Raw genomic sequence first — 24522 nt, forward strand, 5'->3', positions numbered from 1 at the left:
TGCCCACGTCCAAACTGTAGTACCGATCTGAAATGAAGATATGTCAAAATTAAATTCCAGAAGCTACATTTAGTATACAGAAAGAATCTTGAAATTAAAGCCTGCCTTTTAATTTCATTTATGGATTAATAGCAGATTTTCATTCCACATGTATATATGGAATTGAGAGGCTATAAAAATCCATTTTTGGCCTCAACTGTTTGATCTGTTCTTCTTTGTGTTCAGCTTAGTTTTACAATACTGCTAATAAATAAATCTGCTGCAAGAACAGGGAGTAGAGAAGATTACACTTCTACTGCTACAACACAAATAGTTTTAAGAATTTAGAAATCAAACAAACTAAAAACAATCCTGCACTACTGTAAACACAAGAACTCCGTGGTCCATGAGTGTGAAGTAGCCAATGTTAAGGTTATACAATTATCATACTGGCAGAGACTTACTTTAGTATCCTGTATTTGGATAGTCTAGTATTTGAGCTTTTTTTTTTCCCCTGAATAATCAAGAAAATTCTGATAAATGCTTTTAGATGAGCCTGGCTAGAGGGAAAGGATCTACCTAATGTGGAATTAGAAATAGTTATTTCCTGGGAAATTAAATGGTTTGTGTTGCTCCCTATATTTTTGTTGTTGTCGTTTGGTCAGAAACGTAGTCCTGTGGAAGCCAGTGAAAAATCTTTTGATGTATAATGGTCCAAGGATCTCATTCTATCATTAATATGATTGTGTATGTAGTTGTCAGCTTTCTTTGTCATTATATAAACCTGTACTCTTATGGCAATGCATTCCATAAAGGGCTAGTCTGAATGATTGTACCTCTCTGCTACTAGCTGTCCTGTAATTCGATTTTGAACAGAAACATCTCCATTACAGGCAACAGTTTATTTCTCAGAACTGCTTAATAGTACTTGCTTAAAATTAGCCTTGCAGACTCACAAGTGGTAACTTTAGAAATCTCATAGGTACATGGGCTTCTTTCTTTCTTATCACTGAGCCTTTTGGAATACAGAGTAACTTGCATTAGCTCTAACTTACTGTAAGAGAAGGCGTAATAATCATAGCCATCTGGCTTATTGTAGTTGGGTACTGATATAGTTGAATGAATTACTTTGGGGAGCCCTCTCCAGTAGGCAGTCATTTTGACTTCCTTACGCAGAACTCCTGCAAGCAAAAGAAAGTGTCACATTTAGAAAGTGTCACAGCATGACTGACAAAAGCTGTCATCTGCTTATATAATCTACAGCAAGCAAGAATCATCAGATTGAAAAAAAGTAAAGTACGATGTTAGGGAAACAAAAATGTAACAAAGTTGTGATTCAGAGACTACTCAGATTAAAATAATTGTATAAAAGAAACTTAATAAACATAAGATACCGGATTGATATGGATTGATTCTGACAGTCTGAATAACAGTTGGCAATCCTACTGCACGTTGAAAGCGTCTCCTTATTACAAGTCTTGGGACAAAAGCTGGGTATCTTATGGTAATGCGGGCTTTCCTTTGGCACTTCTTGGCTGGCTCTTGTCTGTATACATACTGTTGCATGTTACCATCTAAAAGAGACATTAGTGTAATTAAAAAAAATAAAAAAGCTAAATCAGAGATCACAGTATCATCAATATCACAGGCAGGAAGTCAATAACATCATTTTAATACGTCTACAGCTGTCTAATGCTGTTGCAACCTGCAGCTTTTTCTATGCATTCCTACATTTTGTGATGCAAAAGCATTGCTCTCTAAATCCAATATATGCTTCTAAATGTAGCAATAACTTCTGCAGCCTCATTAAATTTCCTGCAGTAAGTACAATTCCAGTGGAACTGCTTTTACTGCTGTCACACTTATTTATCAAGGAGGAGGCTAAGACCATAGCTTTGGGGTACACAAGGGAAAGGCTAGAGTCCAGAAAAAGATTGGCATTTCATTAACCTCAGCTTTTTTTGATTTAGATCATTCTTATGTTGGCAGTGCATCATTCATATTAGGTAAGGAAATTACATTCACTTTAAGCATGAAATGAGAAACAGTTAGCAATAGAAGGAACAGAGGGAGACTTCCATGCGTAGTTCTGAACTAATAAGGTTATTTAAAGTCTTTCCATCTCAGATGAATTTGAGATTGAAAAAAAATTACCACCAGATAAAACTTACCTTAATGTTTGTTTGCTAAGATCATGTCCCTTATGGTCTGGTCTATTTTAAAAAGCACTTTAACATTCTAATACATTTTTTTAAAGCTTCAGGCTATGTTTTGACTACCTAGTGTCCTATTACATCACTTAGACATATTTTGTTCAAAACAGACACCTATCAGTCAAGAGAAACAGTGTTTTATTCCTCACTAATGCAATTCAAGCACCTTTTGATCATCTGTGAACTTTTGAATTACAAGACATACCTCTTTTGATAAAATAAACTGATTCTGGTCTGCTGTTGTATCTTGCCACGGGGAGCGCTGCTACCATTTTCCCACTTAACCCTGCAAATCCATTTGCAAGAGGTTTGGGATAGCCTTTGTCCATCACACCATTAGTGAAACGCCAGTATAGGTTACCCTAGTGGTTTAAGCAAAAGATGAGCTTCAGAGGAAATTCATTCATGGTAACAGCTTCAATACAGACATTAAAATTAATTGTAATGCTAGCATTTTGATAACTACCATGTGGAACTGGCTGGAACTATTCCTATGTCCACTAAAAACAAGCTATAACAACATCACGAAATATCTTCTGCAGTCTTTTAACTGTGCCTTTGAGTATGGGAAGAGTCTTGGAAATGAACTGTAATAACGGTTACTAAACAAAGCAATAATCAGATTTTTAAAGGTTTTGTTGTTTGTTTTTTTTAACTATTGCTCATAGTGGTATGATCAGTTAGTCTGTCAGTAACCAATTACGGGGAGAAAACACTGGATTAAATCTGTTTGAGAAGCACAATGCCAAGGCAGTGGAGGTGGGGCTAGGGAAGGGATATGTTTCAGTTCACCCACTCAATTCTAAGTGTGAAAATGCTGCTTATTCTATAAAACGAGCAATGTGGCCTCGGAGCACAGGGCTGCACTGAGCTGCTATGCAGCAGGATGACATTTCAAAGCCTCTCTGCTCTTCCCCACCTTGATGAAGAAGGTCTTCCCGTCACAGTTGCACCGGGAGAAGACGGTGTCGATGGGGGACGGGATGCCCCAGCCCTCACTGATCCGGCGGGGGTTGGTGGTCGGCGGGCTCCTGCCATTCAGCAGCCAGTAGTAGTGACCTGTGGGCGGGAGGGGACAGCAGCCCACACAGTGAGACACGTGGGCGGACAGACGGACATGGGGAGAAAAGCGGAGAAAAGTGTTGGGAAGTAGGATGCCCCTGTGTTGCCTCTCCTCACAGTCCTGCCTGAGGACCGTGTTCCTCACGCCTCCACCCTGAGGCCGCCATGTGGCAGCCTGGGAGGCAGGCCGGGACCAGTGAAGGCCGGGGCAGAGGGCTGAAGGACCGACATACCTCGGAAGACAGCCAGGGTGCCATTGGGCAGGGCTACCATGCTGTCCGCTGGCTTCCCGCTGCACAGGTCCTTCTCGTCGGTCTTGTCCACTGCAAAATAGCGTAGTTAAGATTAGTTTTTGTTTGTTTTTAAATAAAAAGGGCATTGCCTCCCCCTGCCCACATGAAGCAGCACTGGCCGCATTTAAATGGGATTTTTGTGTGTAGGATGGTGTTCAGGGCTCGCCTCAGGTCTGTCTGAGGTTTTTCATACAAACGGTTTAATTGTTCATTCAAGATATATTGTTAAAAAGTTTAACTCTCATGATTTGTTCTGAGGAGCGTAAGGCTAGCTGTTTATATAACTAGGTACAGCTATTGTCATTTATTGTTTACCTTCTGTAATTCATAAAAATATCTATAAATGCATCATCTGCTGTCTCATATTTAATTTCTTCATGCTTACAGATGTTTACTCATTCCTCCAAGCTTCTGTAGCAGGTTTCCCCTCCTTCATTCTTAATGGACTTACATTTATTTTCGGTTGAATGTAAAGGAAGGATATGTTTCTGACAAAAATCCAAATATTTTCAATCTAGAAGATCCCTTTTTTGTTTTTGCAAATCATCTGTCAAAACATAAATGAAAAAATGCCCAAGAACCTCGTGGGCTGTATCTTAATATATAATCAATAGTGAGGACATGAAAAAAGTTGTGGCAAAAAGCACAGAGAAAGAATATGAGGAAAAGCTTTCTTGTTTTTCTTATGAGCCTACAAAATCCCAGGTCAGGTACTATTACTAGTAGTGGGTATTCAGCCTGATGCTCTAACGGTGTTTTCATGAGACTTAGAAATTTATCTTGTTTTTCCTTTTTCTGTTCTTTTTGTTTGCATCTGCCATGGTATTTACAGCAAACATTTTTCAGCAGGGCCAGTTGCTGAAATGAGATCATGCTATAAATGAGGTGGAGAATTTCAGTAACAACACAACTGAAAATTAAGGTACCAGTGTTTGGGATGCTGACGGCTGCATCACCACAGTCACAGTTAACCACCAAGATAGGTGCGCCTCCTTCTGACACTGGATAGAAAGGTCTTGCACATCCTTCACTTGAGGTATTGTTGTGCTCCCAGTTTTTGTACCTACTGGAATATACTTACCTTGTGTTTCTCCAGGTAGAACTGGCATGTCCACAGTTTGTATTAAAGGCTTGTTTATCTCAGGCTCTTCTTTTACTGGCATGGTTTCAGGGTTGGCTGGATGAGGCTCATCACGTGTGTCAGTAACCTCCTGGAAATGTATATCTGGCTTGGATGTCCCTCTAGAAACAATAAACATTTCTTCTATTGTATCTTTTTTATCTGTTGTAGTTCTCTCTCTGATAACTGTAGTTTCCTCTTTCTTGTCAAGACTAGGGGCCTTTTCAGTGGCATCTTCTATTTCTTTTTCAGTTGTGTAGCTAGTTTCATCAGTGAGGGTAGTTATCTCTTTTTTACCAGCTGTTGTTGTCTCTTTAGTGGTAATTACGCACTCATTAGGTGCTGCTGCTATAGTCTGTTTATTCTCTGTAGTTGTATCACTTTTAGTTGTTGTCACAATCTCCCTGGTTTTAGGAGCTGAATCTGTTTTGGCAGTTGTTGGCAGCATGGTGGGCTTGCGCATGGGAGTTGTAGCTGCTGGTGTTGTTACAATCACGGTACCCACCGGACGTTCTTCTTCCTTAGCTGTTGGTGCTAAAATCTCTCTTGGTTTGGGAGTTTTGTCTTGTGTAGCCGGGATTGCTTCTTTTTCTGTAGCCACTGCAGTCTTTTTGTCTACAGTAGTTGCTTCTAATTCAGCTGCTGTAGTTACAACTTGTTTGGCTGCAGGAGTTATACTTGGAATATTGTCTGTACCTTCAGGAGAGTCATCAGCCATGGTAGGCTTCTTGGTTACAGTGGTTTTGTCTTTCCTACCTGCTGTTAAAATGTCTTTAAGCACAGTAGTTTTGTCTTTCTTGGGTGTTGTTATCTCTTTGTTCACTGTGGTTGTTTCCTTTTTAGTTGTTGTTTCTTTGGTTACAGCAGTTGTTACAGGTTTAGCTGACGTTTTGTCATTTTTAACAGGTGTAGTTGCAGACTTCTCACCTGATGTAGTTGTGTCTGATTTAATGTTGAGGGGTGCAGGGGTACTGAATTCAACTTCAGGGATGGTGGGAGAGCCTGCCTTGGTTGTTGGTGCCTCTGTGGCCAGAGGAGTTGTCTCTTTTGCTTTAGGGGTGGTGGGAGACTCAGCCTCAGTCATTGGTGCCTTGGTGGCTTTTGGGGTTTTCTTCGCAGCTTTGGGGGTCGTTGGAGCCTCCGTGGCTTTCGGGGTTGTCTTGGCTTTGGGGGTCATTGGAGCCTTGGTAACTTTTGGGGTTGTCTCCTTGGCTTTCGGGGTTGTTGGAGCCTCGGTGGCTTTCAGGGTTGTCTCTTCAACTTTGGGGGTCATTGGAGCCTCAGGGGCTTCAGGGATTGTCTCCTTGGCTTTGGGGGTTGTGGGAGAATCAGCCTTGGTTGTTGGAGCCTCAGTGGGTTTTGGAGATGTCTCCTCAGCTTTAGGGGTGGTTGGAGCCTTGGTGGCTTTTGTAGTTGTCTCCTTACCTGTGGGGGTCATTGAAGCCTCGGTGATTTCAGGGATTGTCTCTTTGGGTTTGGGAGTTGTTGGAGCCTCGGTGGCTTTTGGGGTTGTTTCCTCAGCTTTGGGAGTTGTTGGAGCCTCGGTGGCTTCAGGGGTTGTCTCCTCAGCTTTGGGAGTCATTGGAGCCTCGGTGGCTTCAGGGGTTGTCTCCTCGGCTTTCGGAGTCATTGGAGCCTCGGTGGCTTCAGGGGTTGTCTCCTCAGCTTTCGGGGTTGTTGGAGCCTCAGTGCCTTTTGGGGTTGTCTCCTCTGCTTTGGGAGTCGTTGGAGCCACTGTGGCTTCAGGGGTTGTCTCCTCAGCTTTGGGGGTCGTTGGAGCCTCTGTTGCTTCAGGGGTTGTCTCCTCAGCTTTGGGGGTTGATGGAGCTTCAGTGTCTTCAGGGGTTGTCTCCTCGGCTTTGGGGGTTGTTGGAGCCTCGGTGGCTTTGGGGGTTGTTTCCTCAGCTTTGGGAGTTGTTGGAGCCTCGGTGGCTTCAGGGGTTGTCTCCTCAGCTTTGGGGGTTGATGGAGCTTCGGTGGCTTCAGGGGTTGTCTCCTCAGCTTTGGGGGTTGTTGGAGCCTCGGTGGCTTTGGGGGTTGTCTTCTCAGCTTTGGGGGTCGTTGGAGCCTCAGTGGCTTCAGGGGTTGTCTCCTCGGCTTTGGGGGTCGTTGGAGCCTCTGTGGCTTCGGGGGTTGTCTCCTCAGCTTTGGGGGTTGATGGAGCTTCGGTGGTTTCAGGGGTTGTCTCCTCAGCTTTGGGGGTTGATGGAGCCTCGGTGGCTTTGGGGGTTGCCTTCTCAGCTTTGGGGGTTGTTGGAGCCTCTGTGGCTTCAGGGGTTGTCTCCTCAGCTTTGGGGGTTGTTGGAGCCTCGGTGGCTTTGGGGGTTGCCTTCTCAGCTTTGGAGGTCGTTGGAGCCTCGGTGATTTCAGGGGTTGTCTCCTCGGCTTTGGGGGTCGTTGGAGCCTCGGTGGCTTCAGGGGTTGTCTCCTCGGCTTTCGGAGTCGTTGGAGCCTCGGTGGCTTCAGGGGTTGTCTCCTCGGCTTTGGGTGTCGTTGGAGCCTCTGTTGCTTCAGGGGTTGTCTCCTCGGCTTTCGGAGTCGTTGGAGCCTCAGTGGCTTCAGGGGTTGTCTCCTCAGCTTTCAGAGTCGTTGGAGCCTCAGTGTCTTCAGGGGTTGTCTCCTCAGCTTTGGGGGTCGTTGGAGCCTCGGTGGCTTCAGGGGTTGTCTCCTCGGCTTTGGGGGTCGTTGGAGCCTCGGTGGCTTCAGGGGTTGTCTCCTCGGCTTTCGGAGTCGTTGGAGCCTCGGTGGCTTCAGGGGTTGTCTCCTCGGCTTTCGGAGTCGTTGGAGCCTCGGTGGCTTCAGGGGTTGTCTCCTCGGCTTTGGGGGTCGTTGGAGCCTCTGTTGCTTCAGGGGTTGTCTCCTCGGCTTTCAGAGTCGTTGGAGCCTCAGTGGCTTCAGGGGTTGTCTCCTCAGCTTTCGGAGTCGTTGGAGCCTCAGTGTCTTCAGGGGTTGTCTCCTCAGCTTTGGGGGTCGTTGGAGCCTCTGTTGCTTCAGGGGTTGTCTCCTCGGCTTTCGGAGTCGTTGGAGCCTCAGTGGCTTCAGGGGTTGTCTCCTCAGCTTTCGGAGTCGTTGGAGCCTCAGTGGCTTCAGGGGCTGTCTCCTCGGCTTTGGGGGTCGTTGGAGCCTCTGTTGCTTCAGGGGTTGTCTCCTCGGCTTTCGGAGTCGTTGGAGCCTCAGTGGCTTCAGGGGTTGTCTCCTCAGCTTTCGGAGTCGTTGGAGCCTCAGTGGCTTCAGGGGTTGTCTCCTCGGCTTTCGGAGTCGTTGGAGCCTCGGTGGCTTCAGGGGTTGTCTCCTCAGCTTTTGGAGTCATTGAAGCCTCTGTGGCTTCAGGGGTTGTCTCCTCGGCTTTGGGGGTGGTGAGAGTGTCTACGTCAGTCATTGGTTCTTCGGTGGCCTCAGGCGTCATCTCTTCAACTTTGGGTGTGGCTGGAGGGTCTGCTGTTGTCATTGGTTCTTCTGTAGCTTCAGGGTTTGTCTCTTCAGCTTTGGGGCTGGCGGGAGAGTCTGCCTCAGTCGTGGGTTCCTCTGTGGCTTCAGCGGTTATCTCTTCCTCTTTGGGTGTGATGGTAGGGTCTGCCTCAGTTGTTGGAGCCTCTGTGTCTTCAGGGGTTGTCTCTTCAGCTTTGGAAGTTGTTGGTTTTGTGGTAATAATTGTGGTAGTTGTTAAACTAGGTTTTGGAGTAGATGGTTTAATTGTGGTTGCTTTGACTGGTGGTGTTGTATCAGGCTGTTTTGTAGTTGGAGGAGGACTGGTCACCATTTTTTCACTGCCCATATCTATGAGAAAAAATACATGATAAGACATTCAAATTTCAATGCATGCACCTGTTTTTTGGTGTTTATTTATTTTTTTTTAGTATGCTGATTAGAAGTAGCTACTTATCTTTTGAATAGCAGTATTATCTTGTTTTTGTGTCTTTGCTTAAAAAAAAGAAAAAGCCTTATGTGTAAAGTTGCAATTTTTTAAATTTTTTATTTTTGTGGATGTGTGTGTATATAAATACATGGAAACCCAAGTTCAATTTGATAAATACCAGTTATGGACTTATGTAACTGCCAAAAGATATAAACATTCGAGATCCAGACTAACTCGGACTGTATATTTCCTTTGCCTTCCTGGGACTTCACAGCAGCCTAATAGGTTTTAACTAATACCTTTGATTAACCTTTAGCACCTATGAATGCAGCACAGCAGATTTTAATTCAGTGTTTGTATGTGAGACCACATAGTGTTTCTATCTTTTTCATGGAAGGGGAACCACCTTATATAGTTCTTCTAATAGGACACTTCCCTTCCCAGTTTGTACTTTTGATTTGTTCCTTTGGCCATAATTATAATAAAGCCTGCACCTGTGACCTGGACTTGAAGGAGAGGATTAATGAAACAGGAGGAAAAACAAACTTTTTCAGTACAGACACCTGCATACATGTCCTACTCTATATCCTTGGTATTTTTCCTCTTTGTGATTTACAGCTTTAAGACTCTACCTTTACATGTAGTTACATGAACTTGAGTCAAATTACAGATATATTCAGCAGAAACTAACATTAAATGTTTCTGCATTTAGTCTTTTGATCTCTCAGTGTTACCTTTATGATGTTTCGCCAGTTAGTTCTGTTTTCAAAGTTTTTTGTTTGTTTGCTTCTTATTTCTATGATTCCTTACTATCTACCGTTATCACCGAGTTGACACTTGGTTCTTGAAAACCTGAGAAAATCAAGTGCAGCATCATGTGATTTGGGGTCATGTTGTTCATCTTTTGAACAAGTATTCTGAAAAAATCTTTCAAGATCTGAGCGATTTCTGACAGTCATGGCCTGATGAATGTACTGATGCAATGCCTCTCTCAGCAGACTAGAAACACTTAGGATCTTGCAGTATGAGGAATAATTCCTGTGTAAATGTATTGTAGAAATAGTGTTGTATAAGCAGAACATTACAGAATAGTATTCCTCCTTCCCAAAGTGTATGTAATTCTGTAAATCAAGTGGGATCTTGTTGTTTGAATTTCCTTAATTTTGTTTCATTTGATCTGCTGTATTGATTTTGTAAAAGGAAACTGCCACAGCAGAAAGGTAAGTACTCCAAATTATTATTATTATTATTATTATTATTATTATTATTATATTTATTATTATTATTATATTTATAATAATAATAGCAATAATAATAATACTAAAAGGGTTAAAGTATTGGCCAGTATTGACTTCTAGCCTTGTTTCATTGTTGTTACTTCAGGTTTCAAGTTCAAACTGATCTCCCAAATTATCATTTAAAATGCTGGAATAGAATATCAAAGAACACAGGAATGCAACATGTTTTCCATTCTGAAAAATAAAAATAAATTGTTTGTGTTTTCTGAAGCTGCATGAGGCTGGGCTTGATTAAAGCTAGAGAAACCTGTTAGGAGATTTTCCTGTCCTGGTTCTGCCAGTTTTCACTGTCCCAAAATACAACACCCTTCCTGTTCCAGCCATGGATTTTATCCAAAACTGACAATGGCATGTAACATAGTTTTTGAAGATACATGTGGAAATCAAATAGAGACGCGGGGGACATCACCACAATCTAACATCTGTCTGAAGTGAGCACTGCAAAATCAGTACAGTCTTTCTTGAGAACTAGGTGAGGTAATGAGTTTATAAACTGAGTGGTTCCAAGCTTGGTAACTGTCTGGTAATGTCTCACATTGCCCTTCTATTTCCAGAGCAGGAAAATGGTCTCTAATATTCCTTCAAGTAACACCCATCCTGTTTCATTTGTGTTCTTTCCTACCTTCTATAACTTCATGGGGCTGTGTTACTTCCTCTGGCTTCTTTTCTTCATTTGCAGATGACCTCTTAGATGTTGATTTATTTGGTGGAGGAGTCTTGGGTGTTGTCTTTTCTGTGTGTGCTGAAAGAAATGAAACAATCTGTTAATGGGAGTGTTTTTACGTGTTTGGTGTAAGAAGAAAGTGATACAGAATTTCAGTGTCCCTCTTCCACATAAATCTTTTATTTTTTCCCATCTATAATATTCTTTAAAATATTATTTGTGAAAAAAGAAAAAAATATCCTTTGGATCCCTGTCATAGATCAGAGAAATATTTTTCCCAGAAGTGTGAGGTGAGGCATTTCTAGCTAACAGGAATTTTCAGCTGGGAAAAAGAAGAATTCTGAGTGGAGTTTTATACTCTGAGAATTTCTCTCTTTTTTGTTTTTTGTTTTGTTTTTGAATACAGATAGCTTGGGGCTAACTTGTGAGTGTTTTTTATAGTGGGTATCTGAGAGATGGTGTATTACTTTGATAATCCCTTGAAGATTTAGTTATGATGTAGCTCTTCAGACATGGGATAATTCTGCACATATATCCTGAAGCTTTTATTAGGGAAGAGAGAGAAAATTCAATTGCTGAATAAAATCACTCTGGGAGCTGAATCAGCTTTCAGATGAGTCAATGTGGGGATATTTGATCAGTCCTTAACTCTGTGTATATGTTCTGGGGTAGAGGGCTTTTGGAGGAATAGAAAGATAAAAATGATCTCTAGATGAACTTAGCTCCATTGTCCAGAAAAAAGTGGTCACAATATATAGACAGAGCAAAGTGAAAGTTCACTGCATGACTTAAGTTATTGCATTATTCCAAAAAGTTTAAAATGTTTCTTAATTACTCAGAGATAGCAAAAATACTGAAATACTGGGTACTGAATAGGGTGGATTTGGGGTGTCTGGTTTTGTGTATGTTTTGACAAACATTAATAGCGAAACTAAGAAACCAAAATCCTAGAAGAAACTTTCTAAGACTATGAGCAGTTGGATAATTTTTCATTATGCTTGAACTGAAGAACAAGTGAAACAGCTAAGTATGTCCTGTGGGTGTTCATGCATCTTAAACTCCTGAATTTCCAAATTGGTTGCACTAGTGCAATGGAAATTTCGTGAGCCTGGAATGCCACTGCTACTGTTCTCTGAGAATTTTTTTGAAAAACATCAGATAAATCACACGTGTGTCTAAGATTTCCAGCAGAATTTTTCTTTTTTCTTTTCTAATGTTATGCTATATAATGTAATGGCAATGATCTCTGGGCATCCCTGAAGCTGAGACAGCCAGGTACCAAGTTGGGATGGGTCTATGCATTCCCTGAAGGCAGAGCTGCAAGTCCCTGGGGACTTTCTGAGCCAAAAGGAGATACTTGGTCAATCAGGCAGCTCTGAGAAGGGTGCTCTAGTGTCATCTTTGTCCATTGCAGTCCCAGTGTTACACTTGTACATCTTTTTGGGAATCTTGCTCTAACTGAAGGAGTTTCACAGCAGGGATTAAAAAGCAAGAAGAAAAAGAAGATGGAATGTAATCACTGATAAAATAGTAGATAATGTCATTTAAATCAAGTGGCATCCTGGTAGATCCAGCAGAAAGAAGCAACCTCCAAGGTAGCAAATTCACCTCATGACACTTTTAAGACATTTATCTTGTAGACATCCAGTCAAAAGTGCTCAATACAGAGTCTATTTCAGTATAAATTACTATGCAACTGAGTAGCAAAACCGAGCAGCTATACCAGGGCTTGGGGACTGGGAGTGGTTGGTAATGTGAACCAAATGATAATCCCTAACACTTCTCCTGTCTGCTAAAGGACAGGCTTTGAAAATTGGCTGCCTTGTAGGTTGTCTGGTCTGTGAAGGGCTGGATAAACAAAAGTGACTTGACTGTGGGGCGGTACAAGCATTCCCTGAACTGAATTCACAGCCTGAAGGCTAAACGTGGACTTTCTTAAAATGTCTCACTTGCAGTGTGAATGTGCAATCACATCTCATCAGGGAGGCCCTCCTTGCCCCCCAGGAGGGGGTCTACATTGGGCTGCTCTTCCTGTTTTGGATTCAGGGTGGGAAAGATCTGGGCAATTTGCCCATGTGCTTCCTGTGATTGCAGCAACCAAAAGCAAATGGTCTGAAGGTTCAAGTAGTGCTATCCCCAGTGCAGGGACTGGCTATTACGCACATCTGGGTGGGTTGCAGGGCAATTTAAGGGAGTTGGACCTACCTTACTACTTCTCCGTATATGACCTAGACTTTTTACTGCAAAGCATCATTCATTTTTGCCCAGCTTCTGTCTTTGAATTATGTTATTGATATAATTTTAGTAGCATGAGTGGAAATACATGTGTCAAACCTGGCCTTACATGTATTGTTCTGAGTAATGGTTCTGATAGTGAATTAGGGTATGGAGTGCTAAAGAGGCTAAGACAAAATAAAACTTTCCCCTTGGAATTCATATCATGTGATGGATGCCAGTATATCTACCTATATGCTTCAGTGTTCGCACTTCAGAAAATGGCCAATTTATTTCTGAAATTAGGTTTTATGATTTTTGTTTTGTTTCGTTTTGTTCGTTTTTTGTACAGCTAATGCTGTGTATAGCTGATGCTGAGTGCCAGTGATTTTAGAAAAGGCCAGTAAGTTGTGCAGGATCTCTGTAGTATGGAATTGTTAGCAAACATTTACGTAGTCTCTGCCTCCTGGTTCCTGTTTATTGGGCTGTCATCCTGTGGGTGTACTAGCATGGCTGAATTTTATGGAAAGGTTCACTTGAGAACTAATGTGGATCATACCAAGAACAAAGTCTATGTGGTTTATATTTTATGGCAATATAAGGTATAAATATATGTAGGAAAAATTTTGCAATACAGAAATTTCTTACCTTCTTTACAGTGTTTCACATAGTCGGGGCAGCATTTGCCATATCTTTCACAGTCCGCGTCACAGTCACACTCTCTTCCTCTTTCAAAAGCTTCAAAGCAACGTCCTTTGCAGGAGACTGCTACATTAAGGCAGAACAATGGAGTTAGTATTTTTGTCTAGCTCACATTTAACATTGGGACCTTTCTACAGTGAAGTCGCTTGCTTAAGCTGATTTAAAGAACAGCTGCCGAGGTGGTTACTCTGGTCTGATCCAAAACTTGTTTAACTAGTTGAGTCCAGTGAGTTTTGGATCAAATCATGTAACCAGAACAGCACTTTGCCATGGTGGTGTAGTGAGACTGTTTAGAATTCATAGTGGAATGAAACAGCCTCGGAGTTCACTTTAGATAGGCCCCATCACAGAAGGGTTCCCAGACTGGCTGAGGCTGAGAGCTCTGGAGGTCACCTGGCCTCAGGCCTGCCCCAGCAGGGCCCCCCCAGCTGGTGCCCAGCCCCATGTCTAGGCAGCTCTGGAAGCTCCCCAAGGAGGAGCCCCACAGCCTCTGTGGGTAGCCTGTGCCATTTCCCTAATCAAATAGCAGCTATCTCAATAATGTTTAAATTCAGTAAGTAATTCTGGGCCACATTTTCAAAAAGATGGTGCTTCAGAGCACCACTCTGCAGCAACACAGATGTGTCTACCAAAGTATTTCTGAAAAAGAATTGGCCTGTATAAGTTATGACTAAGTGTACCTGGTGTCCACAGGCAAATACTGTAATTTAGTTATATGAATGACTATACAAAGTTACACAAAGTCACTATTTTTTAGGTTTTATCCCAGTCTAATACAGTTCTTAAATTATTAATACTAGGGGAGTATCTGCCATGTTTTGACAGATGACTAATAACCACATTTTTAATATTACATTAGTGGCTAACATCTGATAACCTTAGTGACCACGGTATGTCTGTTTTGTACTACATAATGACCAGATTGTTTTGGAAAGTGTGTGTGCAGCTATTACAGACTAGAGCAAAACATGCTTGCTATATATGTCAAGAATTAAGTTTGTCCTTAAATGTTTACATTACAAACTATTTTTGAAATTTGGTAATATCTTTAATAGGTACTTAGTTGATAGCTAAATTGGAGTACATTAGACCTGAAGTGGATATTTTTTAAGATGCTTAGCATCTCATAGAATTGAGCTGAGAATTAACTATCACTTGGTATTTCCAGAATTATCATGTGATCTATTGTTGTTGTCCTGTATCTTTACTGTGCATGAGTCCCTTTGAAGTCAGCGTCTTGCTGGCACTCAGGGCATAAAATCCTATTTTACAATTAAGTAATTATCTAAGTTAGCATCACTGTGTAGGCAGATTTTGAAGAGTTTCTGACCAGTGTAGAGATGGTGTGATCTGTTGATGCCAGTGTATTCATTCCACGTGCCTATGTGAGAATTGTTTTTATTTTTTAAAGAATTAGCATTTTAGGTCATGCTGCTTTTGAGTTTTAATACTCAGCCTGTATTGCTAGATCTAAGAAGTCTTATCTTACACCATCAATCTTATTAGAACTACAATGTAGTGTAACAAACTACAGTTATCTAAATCACTGGTATTTTTGACATATTGATAATTTATAAGAATATCATATATTTGATAAATTCTTCAGTAGAACAGTTTGGAATACCTGTGCTTATTTACACTATACAGTTTTATATTGCATATAAATAATACTTGTCCAGCCATCTTTTCTGTCACACTCCGGACATGGTTCTGACCCAGAGTTAATTTCTGTCAGTGGAAGGATTCCCTCTGACTTTGGATTAGACCGTACAGTCTCCACATCTGTTACATTTGAATGGGATTGTCCCCGAATTTCTCTCTGGAAAACCCTGAAACTTTCCTTCCTACCTGAATTTGCTTTGAACAGTTTTGTTGCATAAAAGACAAACAGATACAGTACAAATGCACGAAGAAAGAGCAAGCAAGCAGTTGGGAAAAATCCCCCTCTTGCTCTGCTCTTCCAAAAACCAAAACCCTTTTCTTGGTGATAAACTGCAGATACAGAATTTTCATTGAATGGTCCATGAGAGGTTATCACTGAGGCTTTTTGAGGGGGGAACCACGCATATCAGAGGAGAACAAGGATGCAGTGAAGCAGAAGAAACATTTAAGCATTCGGAGGAGAGACACTGGTGCAAGCAGGAGGAGAAGCCTTTGCTGACAGGAGCTGGCTGAGTTTGGGAACTTACCCACCGTGCAGACTTTCTTGAAGTCAGCGCAGCACTCCATGTAGTATTGGCAGTTATAATCACAGTGGCAGCCATGCTCTCTAGAATACCCTTCCCCACATCTCCCTGTACAGCTCCATAAATCTAAAATCACACGACACCAGTGTGAATGTTGCCAAACCAAAATGCTATGCAAGGAAACACTGAATGGCAAGGTGGGAAGATTCACGTTCTCCTAAAGAAGGCTGTTTCTTCTCTGGGAGCCATGGAGCTGCAAGCCCCGTGCCGCCCAGTGGCCTGCAGAGAGAGCGCAGCCCCGGGCTGCTCAGCGGCCCCTCCAGGTGAGAGAGGGGCTGCACCACTTCTGGCATCCGGACAGACTCGGGCTTAACTTAGGCAACATATCAGCCAACGCTATGTTGTTTTACTGATTTATGTTCTGTCTTAAGACCCTACGCATGGTGATAGAAGTGTGCCTGCGCCAGCATACCTGACGGACAGATTAGGTCTGTCAGAATTTTACTTTTGGTAAAGTTATTCATATCAAAACCAGCTTAGTTTTTAAACTGGTGAGCATTGTCATAATAAATACAGGTCCCTGGAGCCATTTTTATTGTCAGTTTTCAATATCAAATATTCAATATCAGATAATTGCCTGGAACAACTCCCCCTCCTATGTGAAATCTCTGCTAACGTTAACGCACTAACAGCTTCTTCTGGAAATGAAACATGCAGGACCACAAGTGGAGTGCCCCTAAATACAAACAAAGAAGCTGAACAATCAGCAAGCTAAAACAGACTTTGGATAATTAGCTGAAACACTGAGGAACAACAAGAAAATAACAAGGAATAACATGTAACACAACACAACACCAAAGACAATAATTTCTAACAGCACACATTCTTCATGTGTGTATTAAGGAAGACCCTAAGATAACAAATAATTAAGCCTGTGAATCTATATTGTGATTTTTCAGCAGTGAGGTATAACATTTTTTTACCATTTCTTTACAAGTAATAAGTGCTACCATTCTTAAGAGGACTGCTGGGGCCCTGATAACAAGTCATCAGCACAGGGGAGCTGGGGAGTAAATGGAGAAGTCAGTGGGTGTGAGTTAATGGGCTCGTAATAGGGGAGCTGAAGAGGGAAGCTAGACATCTTCCTTTCTGGGTATGTGTTCAGCATGTTGCACCTTCCTTGCCTTGGGGAAGAAAATATAGATAAAGCCAGAAAATAATGCCTTTTCATCCATTTTTTTTTTTTAATTTATGACTTGGAAGTTGTGAAGGTACTTGTAAGGAAAATGCCCAAATGGTTCTATCTGCTGTTGGCACGAGTCTGGTTTCTGTTAAGCTAGCGGGAGGGTTCCCCTGGCTGTGGAAGGCGCAGCACCAGATGGCTCTGCCCTGCAGGTAAAGCCTGACACCTCTGTGCTGTGATGAGCTGCTCAGAGGGACAGATGTTACACTTCGACGCTCAAACAGTAATAAACTTTATTTTACTAGCAAGTGGTACACCATGTTATCACTGTAAAAACATTAGAGCCACTTGAGAACCATGACAGCACATGACTTGCCAGGCTGTAGGTTCTTTCATTTCTTTGTAATGGTGCTACTTTCATCAGAGGTCAACTACAGAGCTTGAGAGTAAATTAAATTCTGTAGTATTAGATACCTAAATGCTGAAATCAGCCTTAGCAGTGATAATAACAGTGTATTTAATGGCAAAGAACTTAGCACGGTGTGCACATTCCTTTCCCTCAGCCCATTCTTCCATTCAAACATTTCTAACTAAAGTATATGGGTGTTATAATTCAAGATTCTCTTTGAAGCATATTGCCAATCACTTTGGTTAAATATGTCAACCTAAGAACAACAGGATCTGTAGACTATGTCTACAGAAAAAGAAATAGGCTTATATGCATCTTGCATAATACTCATATTTATGTTACTCCGCAAAAAAAATAAATAAATAAAGAGGACCACGCTGTACCAAAATTTAGGTATGAAAGTAATCAGTGATAATAAAACTGAATCACAATGCCTGTTTGAATAAATAGACAGGCAAATAAATACTATGTTCTAGAATTTAGTATTTTTATGAGGATACATTTGGAGCTTTCTTACTATTTGTCAGATATCTTAGACACCCTCCCCTCAACTTTGTATGTTACGATACCTTGAGAAGACACTTCTTGAATCAGGGACAAGGAAAGGATCACCAAGGATACACAAAGTACATTCCATATGATCATTACTTTCAGGTACGACATCATCCCTAAAAAGAATAATTTCACATCACTACATGCAATTCATTTTTATAAATAATGAACCAATTAAACTTGAAATGCATATCTTTATACATAATGTGAGTTTCATAGCAACATAAAATTCATATTAAAATTATTCAAGGAGAGTTAGTAATTTAGAATTATTCCATAAATTCTCTCATGGTTATTAGTTGATCAGCTGTTAAGTTTTGTAGTAGGACTTGGAAAATTCACTATTAACAAATAATGGAAGTATTTTTTGCAGAACTGTATTAGGTGAAATCTACAGTCACGGTCTACTTTTATTTTAACCTTGATGGAGTTTAGTACACCAGTCCCTAGGGCTATAATACTGATAAATATAGATCTATTATATTTTTAAATTGTCAAAAACAATTATTAAACTGTCAAATTAATTATTACTCTGTCAAAACAATTATTAAGCAGCATACTTTTATAAACCATAATCTATCATCAAAATATTAGTGTTTAAGCAAGTCAATGGAAATGTAGGATAAAAGTAAATCTTCTTTCAAAAGGAAAAGTATTTTTTTTTCCAGCCCATCATTTTCCTTTTGAGGAAGAGCACTTTGATCAGAACACTCTGAGTAGAGAGAGGCATTACACTTACCTAACAGTGAATATGTCTGCCCTCAGGGATGGTTCAGATGCCTTATATATCTCTTTGTAACTATCCTGGGGTTAACTAATTAGACTGCTTGTTAAACAAAACTGCCAATGACAGCCTATGACAGCAAACTTTCCACATGAATTGGAAGAGGTCCCAGATGACTAGACTAACACAACATCTGGAAAATACTCCCATTAAGAAAAATGATTACAGAAAAAAATAAATAGAGACTTACTAGTCAAAACACATTTTGATCACTGAGTGAAATGAACAAATTGTCCTGAATGCATCTGGAAGGCATTAGACGTTATTGCATAGCAATAAGAAGTCATTATAGGCAAATGCAGAGTATATTTTCTTTCCTGTCAAATAAAGCTTAGGTGACAGTAGCCTAAAATTATGCAGTACTATCCACTACTGATGGTGTTTCTTCTCCAAAAACTTTTGAGATCCAGTTCACTCAGTCATAAATAATTTTCCACTTCTGCACTGAATATATGTTACTTTCCCCTAAGCTGAATGGAAATGTTGCCAAGGTGTTGGCTAGAAATCAAACAATTTAGTCAAGTCTCAAATTTATTGTATCTATTCTATACAAAGCATCAGAAATGAACGGAAGACAATTACATTATTTTAATGGTCTTTGCATTTCTCCATTCACTATTCAGAGTACTGGAAATGGCTGCTTGGCACTCCCAGAGCAAAAGGCGACTCCCTTTGAAACTTCAGTCATGCTGACTCTCTGGACTTGGGGGCTGCCTCTTTACACAGAAACTAACTTAAATAGAGGCAGGGAACTTTGGTACTCCTGTCTTATGCTATTACTTGAATCCCAGAGCAACTTCAATATCCCAAAATAACAAATATGTACAATTCACACTGATCCCACCTGAGGAAAGCACTTAACCATTAGGCTTAAGTCACTTAAAGAAAAAATGTAGGTATCTCTGAAAAAGAATGGGTTTAGACCTGGGTTCAAATGTTTTCCATGCTTAGTCCAATGACTGAATAGCTTTTTTATGCTAGAATTTCTTTGTAATTTATATGTTATCACTATAGAAGCAGTTTCATTCAATCTTTCTGCATTGTGGACATTTCTAATAGCTTTCATGTCACTACAACACTTCCATTAATTAATTCTGATCAATAAAAGAGTGCTTTTTCATTGCTCTAGGAACATGCATGGTCTTTGCAAAAGTTTCTGGAGTTATTTACAAAAGTATTAAATGGGAGCACTTACAGTATCAGTCTGCTATTCGAGCTCTTCTGCCCACTGCCAATAATTTTCTGCTATTACTATACTATACGAAAAAAGAAACCTGAGGCCCTGAGATTTCACGGAGTATATTCAAGGTAATACACTGGAGGAAGTACATTACCTTTCTTTGTCATAATAAGAGCTTTGATTCAGCCTTTAGTGGAGCTGACTATACACTTGACACAGAAACTCTGTGGATTGAGATGAAAGGTACAAACCTGTAGATACTTAGAACGCAGGAAAGAAGTTAGGGTAGTTAAAAATAATCAACTTCATTTTCTAGATTCTCTAGAAAAATACTAAAATACTCGTAACTTAAATAATTTATAGTTAGATCAAGCTAAACATTTAAGACTACATGGTAAAGTATATTTTGATATCCTTGTTTTAAAGGAGATTTGATGACTTCTATCATTTCAGTCAGTACAGCTCTGCGTGCCAGTTAATAGTGGCCAGCTACATGAGGTGAAAAAATATATATAAAAAAGTAAACAAAAATAAGCTCTAAATGTTTAATCGTGATCTGCTAACATGGCAGTATGAATAAATCAAAAGCCAATTAGGTACATACACAGCTTGAAAATATGGATAGTCATGACTAGCTGCTACAAGTATTTTGTTTTACAGATATGTTCATTTTGGTAGGGCTGTATTGTTTCACTTCTCTTATGAATTAAGTAATTGGATTGGCAAGATGTATATGGGGTTCCAAAGTATGAATCGTGAGATGATTTCCTGACCTGCTGTGACCTGATTTCAATTGCAGTTATCCTCATCTAGAGCATTTGTATTTGCTATACTTGAATGACTGCTAGGTGATCATTGATGACTACTAATTCTTCATCATTAGTTATATGAACTTCAAATAGAAACTGATAATGTAGTTTTTCCTTTCTTTCCGGTCAATGCAATTTTAGCTAGCAGCATCTGACAGTATGTCGGATTTTTACCAACCTGTGTGGGTTCCATTTACTTTTGTGATGCATGGAAACTGAGGCTGTTACACATTTGCTCTGTTACCTGTGCAGAAAAAAAATCATATTTGAAAATCTCCAATGAATCTTCTTTGTAGTACTTTTCTCTACAGCATTAAAAACTAATTTAGAAGAGCATACTTTCTGAAAGAATGGTTGAAGGTTAAATGGGAAGGTGTTTTTTTTTTTTTTTTTTGTGTGTGTGTGTGTTTTTTTCCTTTGCAGATTAATGAAGTCAACGAGGATCGGTTCAGGTTGGTTTCCAGTTCTGAGGCAAGCTTGGTCAAGTCACTTATCCTGAAAGTTAAATTAGGATTTCCAGAACTGTGAGGTTGCACCTTTAAATATCATAAATTCTTTTTTAGAGAAAAAAGAATGTGAAGCTTTCTGTGAAGAAACATACGTTCATGTGAAGAATGTGAAGATACACAATGTGAAGTGGTCTAGCCTCTATAAAATCGTGTATTCAGAATAAAATAAAACTTTTTTTCTCTTTTTTCATAACAAATTCATCACTAAGCTGCTTTTGCGGGCAGGTTTATCTTCCCTGTGTGCTGTATGGGATAATTCAGTAAGCGGATTAACAGAATGTAAAACGTACTTTAAGCACCTTTAAATCCATGTAGTGGAAACACTCTTGCTAATGATCTTCCAGGCTTTCTGTCTTGCAGGGATGAGGAAGGAGAACGATGCAGGGGAGGCAGAAGCCCTAATGTGGGAGGGCATAGGGTTACAATTAATTCTTCTGGGGCATCTGATAACTGACCAAAGGACACTTCCCTGCATTTCCTTCAATGATCATGCACCTTCCATACCAGAACTGGCTACATTTTATTTTCATATTTAACTAGATTCTAGGGGAAAAAATAATAATAATAATAATAATTTTGAAGAGAATTTAAATATGCTGACTTTTAAGACAAAGGAGTATTAGTACTATGGCTTTTCTGTGATCTTTGAGTATTTCGAGTAGCAGTAATATTGCAATGAATTCTGCTCTAGCACGCTGCTGTAATAAGGGTCAGATGGACACATACGTCATCCATTTGATATCAATATAGACTTACTACATTTCCAATACCTAAAAAGTTGACAGAATGGTTTAAAAGTAAGAAGTAGAGAGAAGAATATGACTTAAAAATTGTATATGTCCACATAGAGATAACAGATGAGGCAATAATGATAGGTGGAAGATGAAGGATAAAATCTGCATGGTGTTTGCATTATTTTTGTAGTATTATCGAGATCGGTAGGAGAAAGCTTTTTATTCCAGAAGCCTCTCTATACTCAGCACAACTGCAGACATTACTGAACACCTTGAAGAGCAGGAAGAGGAGGAGCAGGTCTGCTGGCCGTTTATACCTATAGATATGCATAGCTACAATTCCTCTGGAGCCTTGACCCTAAGATCATCATTCAATGGCTATTACAATACTTCTCTGTGGGTCCTATCAATTTCTTCTAAAAGAGGAAAGCCTCAAAGCTTGAACATGGGTTTACTTAAACTAGGCTAGAATCTCACGTTGTGTGGAATACGAGCGCTGAGTCATAAAACAGAGCAGGCTTTTAGAAGCAGAAAGTTACAGGGAGAAATCTTCCATCGAAAAGGTCTGACAGAGCGGGATGTTACTAAATCAGAAATATTTGTCTTTCCTTTCTTTCCAAGTATACTAATTATTCCTCCCCCTTAATTTGGTTCCATTTATTGATTTCAATCCATACAGGCTAAAAAGTGACTATTGTCTCATAAAAAACATTTCTCAAAATGAATTGTATTTCACATTGTTCTTTTTTTTTATCAATATAGTATATGGACTAATTTTTCTAGTGAATAATAGCAGGAAAAAGCAAGATGTTCAATTATAGGAAGAAAAAATAACAGAAGCTTTGGTTCATATGAAGGATATCAAATGATAAGAAGAATAGGGAAAATGAACACAAGAAAGGTGGCTGGGGTAGAAAAAGAGGTAAATCTAGAAGAGTTAAACAGGGAATTCCCAATTAAGCAGCAGGAGTGGAATTAGCAGTGGCTACTGGTTAACTTGTGAATGAAAGATGCAGCAAACTCTTTCAGAACACAGTTATTTCATTACCACCTACAGGACTGTTAATAAAGATTCCCAGAAACAGCCACCACTCGTTAAGTGACTGACAAATAAAACCCCTGCTTTGGCAAAATACCAGTGAAAAAGTGTGAGACATCATTGCAAGTCTTTATTTTATTTTCAGACTTAGTATGAAGTAATTTTCTTGTAACATGAAGAATCATCTTTCTTAAACATTGCGCTCAGGCTGCTATAAATAATCCTCTTTACTCATGCTCAAGCTTTCACGTCTCATGCATTCAAGCAAAAATGGTCTGTTTAAATGTCTGTATTCAAGGGGAAAGACTAGCTGGATCAGCATAACTATATAAGAACAAGTAGTTAATTTTTTCTTCTTGGAGGGGGTTGATTTTTTTTCTTGTTTGGAACTTTTGAGGTGTATTCAACAGGAAGGTCTTGTAGGACAAATAAGTTCATGTACAAAAAACCTCCCTTGGCAATACTGAATACTATGTATTAATACTAGTGGAGAGAGCTATCATTGAAGCTGCCAAAGGCTTGAGGAAGTTGCCTTTGTCTTTTCTGTAAAGTAAACACCTGATTTTGATCATTCATAGTTTTACAACAGTCTGAGTTCTTCAACTGAAATGATCAGCACTTAGCTTCTGCTTAATGGAGTTCTTAGAGGATAGGGGCATTCTTGTCATGTCTAGTCTCTTCAGTTTCAATCACCCTTGTAGTTCTGTATGGTCGTTGAAAACTGATGCAAAGTACAGCACTTGAAAAGATTTTGCAGAATGAGGCAGAGTTCTTCATTACGTTTGTGAACAAATTTAATGGACTGGGATTTTGCCAAGCAGAAAAATATAGCACAGAGTACAAGAAACAGCATGGGCTCAATAAAGAAGGCTTCTGAGACAGACTTTATATAGGTGGCTTACAACCTCACAATCAAGTCTGATTTCTGTAAATTATAATACAACATGATTTATCAACAAGAGTAACTAGCTTAAGGAAGATCTAACAATTTGATGGTGTATCACAGAAACCTGCTCAAAGTGTAACACAAGCTGGAGGAAAGCTTAATGTTTTTGGAGGGGAACAACACTTGGGTACTGAATGATGACACACTAACTAACGCACAGAAACCCACTTTTCCGGGCAGGACTTGAGGACGTGCTTGTGTGGTGGTTTTACTCGGGTGGGTGGCCGAGTTCCACCATGGCCGCTCTCTCACTCCCCCTCCTCAAAGAGGAAGGGGGAGAAAAAGACACAAAGAGCTCAAGACACAAAGAGCTCAAGGGTTGCAATAAGGATGGGGAGATCGCTCAATAATTATCGTGACGGGCAAAACAGACTCAGCATAGGGAGATAGTAAGATTTATTGCCTATTACTAACAAGCTAGAGAAGTGAGAAACAAAGGAAAGAAACCAAAAATGCCTTCCCCCCCATCCACCCTCTTCCACCTCCTCCCCCCAAGCGGCACAGGGCAATGGGGGAATGGGGGTTGCAGTCAGTCTCTAGCACTTTGTCTCCACCACTCCTTCTCAGTCACTCTCGTCCCCTGTGCCGTGGGGTCCCTCCCACAGGATGCAGTCCTTGCCAAACTGATCCTGTGTGGGCTTCCCACAGGCAGCAGCTCTTCAAGAACTGCTCCAGATATGGCTCCCTACCCCGGGGTCCATCCCTCAGGAGCAAACTGCTCCAACCCGGGTCCCCCATGGGCAGCAGCTCCTGCCAGGTCACCTGCTCCTGCGTGGGCTCCTCTCCACGG

The 24522-nt window shown here is 40.4% G+C and overlaps 1 protein-coding gene across 1 annotated transcript; it reads right to left on the bottom strand.

Moving 5' to 3' along the window:
* Positions 1 to 33: 33 nt before the first annotated feature.
* Positions 34 to 17842, bottom strand: PRG4 (proteoglycan 4). Its single transcript, XM_035537445.2, has 9 exons — positions 17749 to 17842; positions 13348 to 13467; positions 10444 to 10563; positions 4629 to 8444; positions 3488 to 3577; positions 3112 to 3251; positions 2398 to 2554; positions 1374 to 1553; positions 34 to 1160 (listed from the first exon to the last, which is right to left on the bottom strand). Exons 1-9 carry the CDS (start codon positions 17840 to 17842, stop codon positions 898 to 900), a joined length of 4980 nt encoding a protein of 1659 aa, XP_035393338.1. The 3' UTR covers positions 34 to 897.
* Positions 17843 to 24522: the final 6680 nt, after the last annotated feature.

The sequence above is a fragment of the Cygnus atratus genome, chromosome 8 (assembly GCF_013377495.2).
Source record: "Cygnus atratus isolate AKBS03 ecotype Queensland, Australia chromosome 8, CAtr_DNAZoo_HiC_assembly, whole genome shotgun sequence".
Classification (NCBI taxonomy): Eukaryota; Metazoa; Chordata; class Aves; order Anseriformes; family Anatidae; genus Cygnus; species Cygnus atratus.

Bases quoted from the DNA above. Each gene is read 5' to 3' on its own strand.
- PRG4 (XM_035537445.2), bottom strand. From the start codon at position 17,842: ATGTCGTACCTGAAAGTAATGATCATATGGAATGTACTTTGTGTATCC. The intron at 8,445-10,443 runs GTAGGAAAGAAC...TTTTTCTCATAG, and splicing joins GCCCCATGAAGTTATAGAAG to ATATGGGCAGTGAAAAAATG. The intron at 2,555-3,111 runs GTGGGGAAGAGC...TTAAACCACTAG, and splicing joins GGAAGACCTTCTTCATCAAG to GGTAACCTATACTGGCGTTT.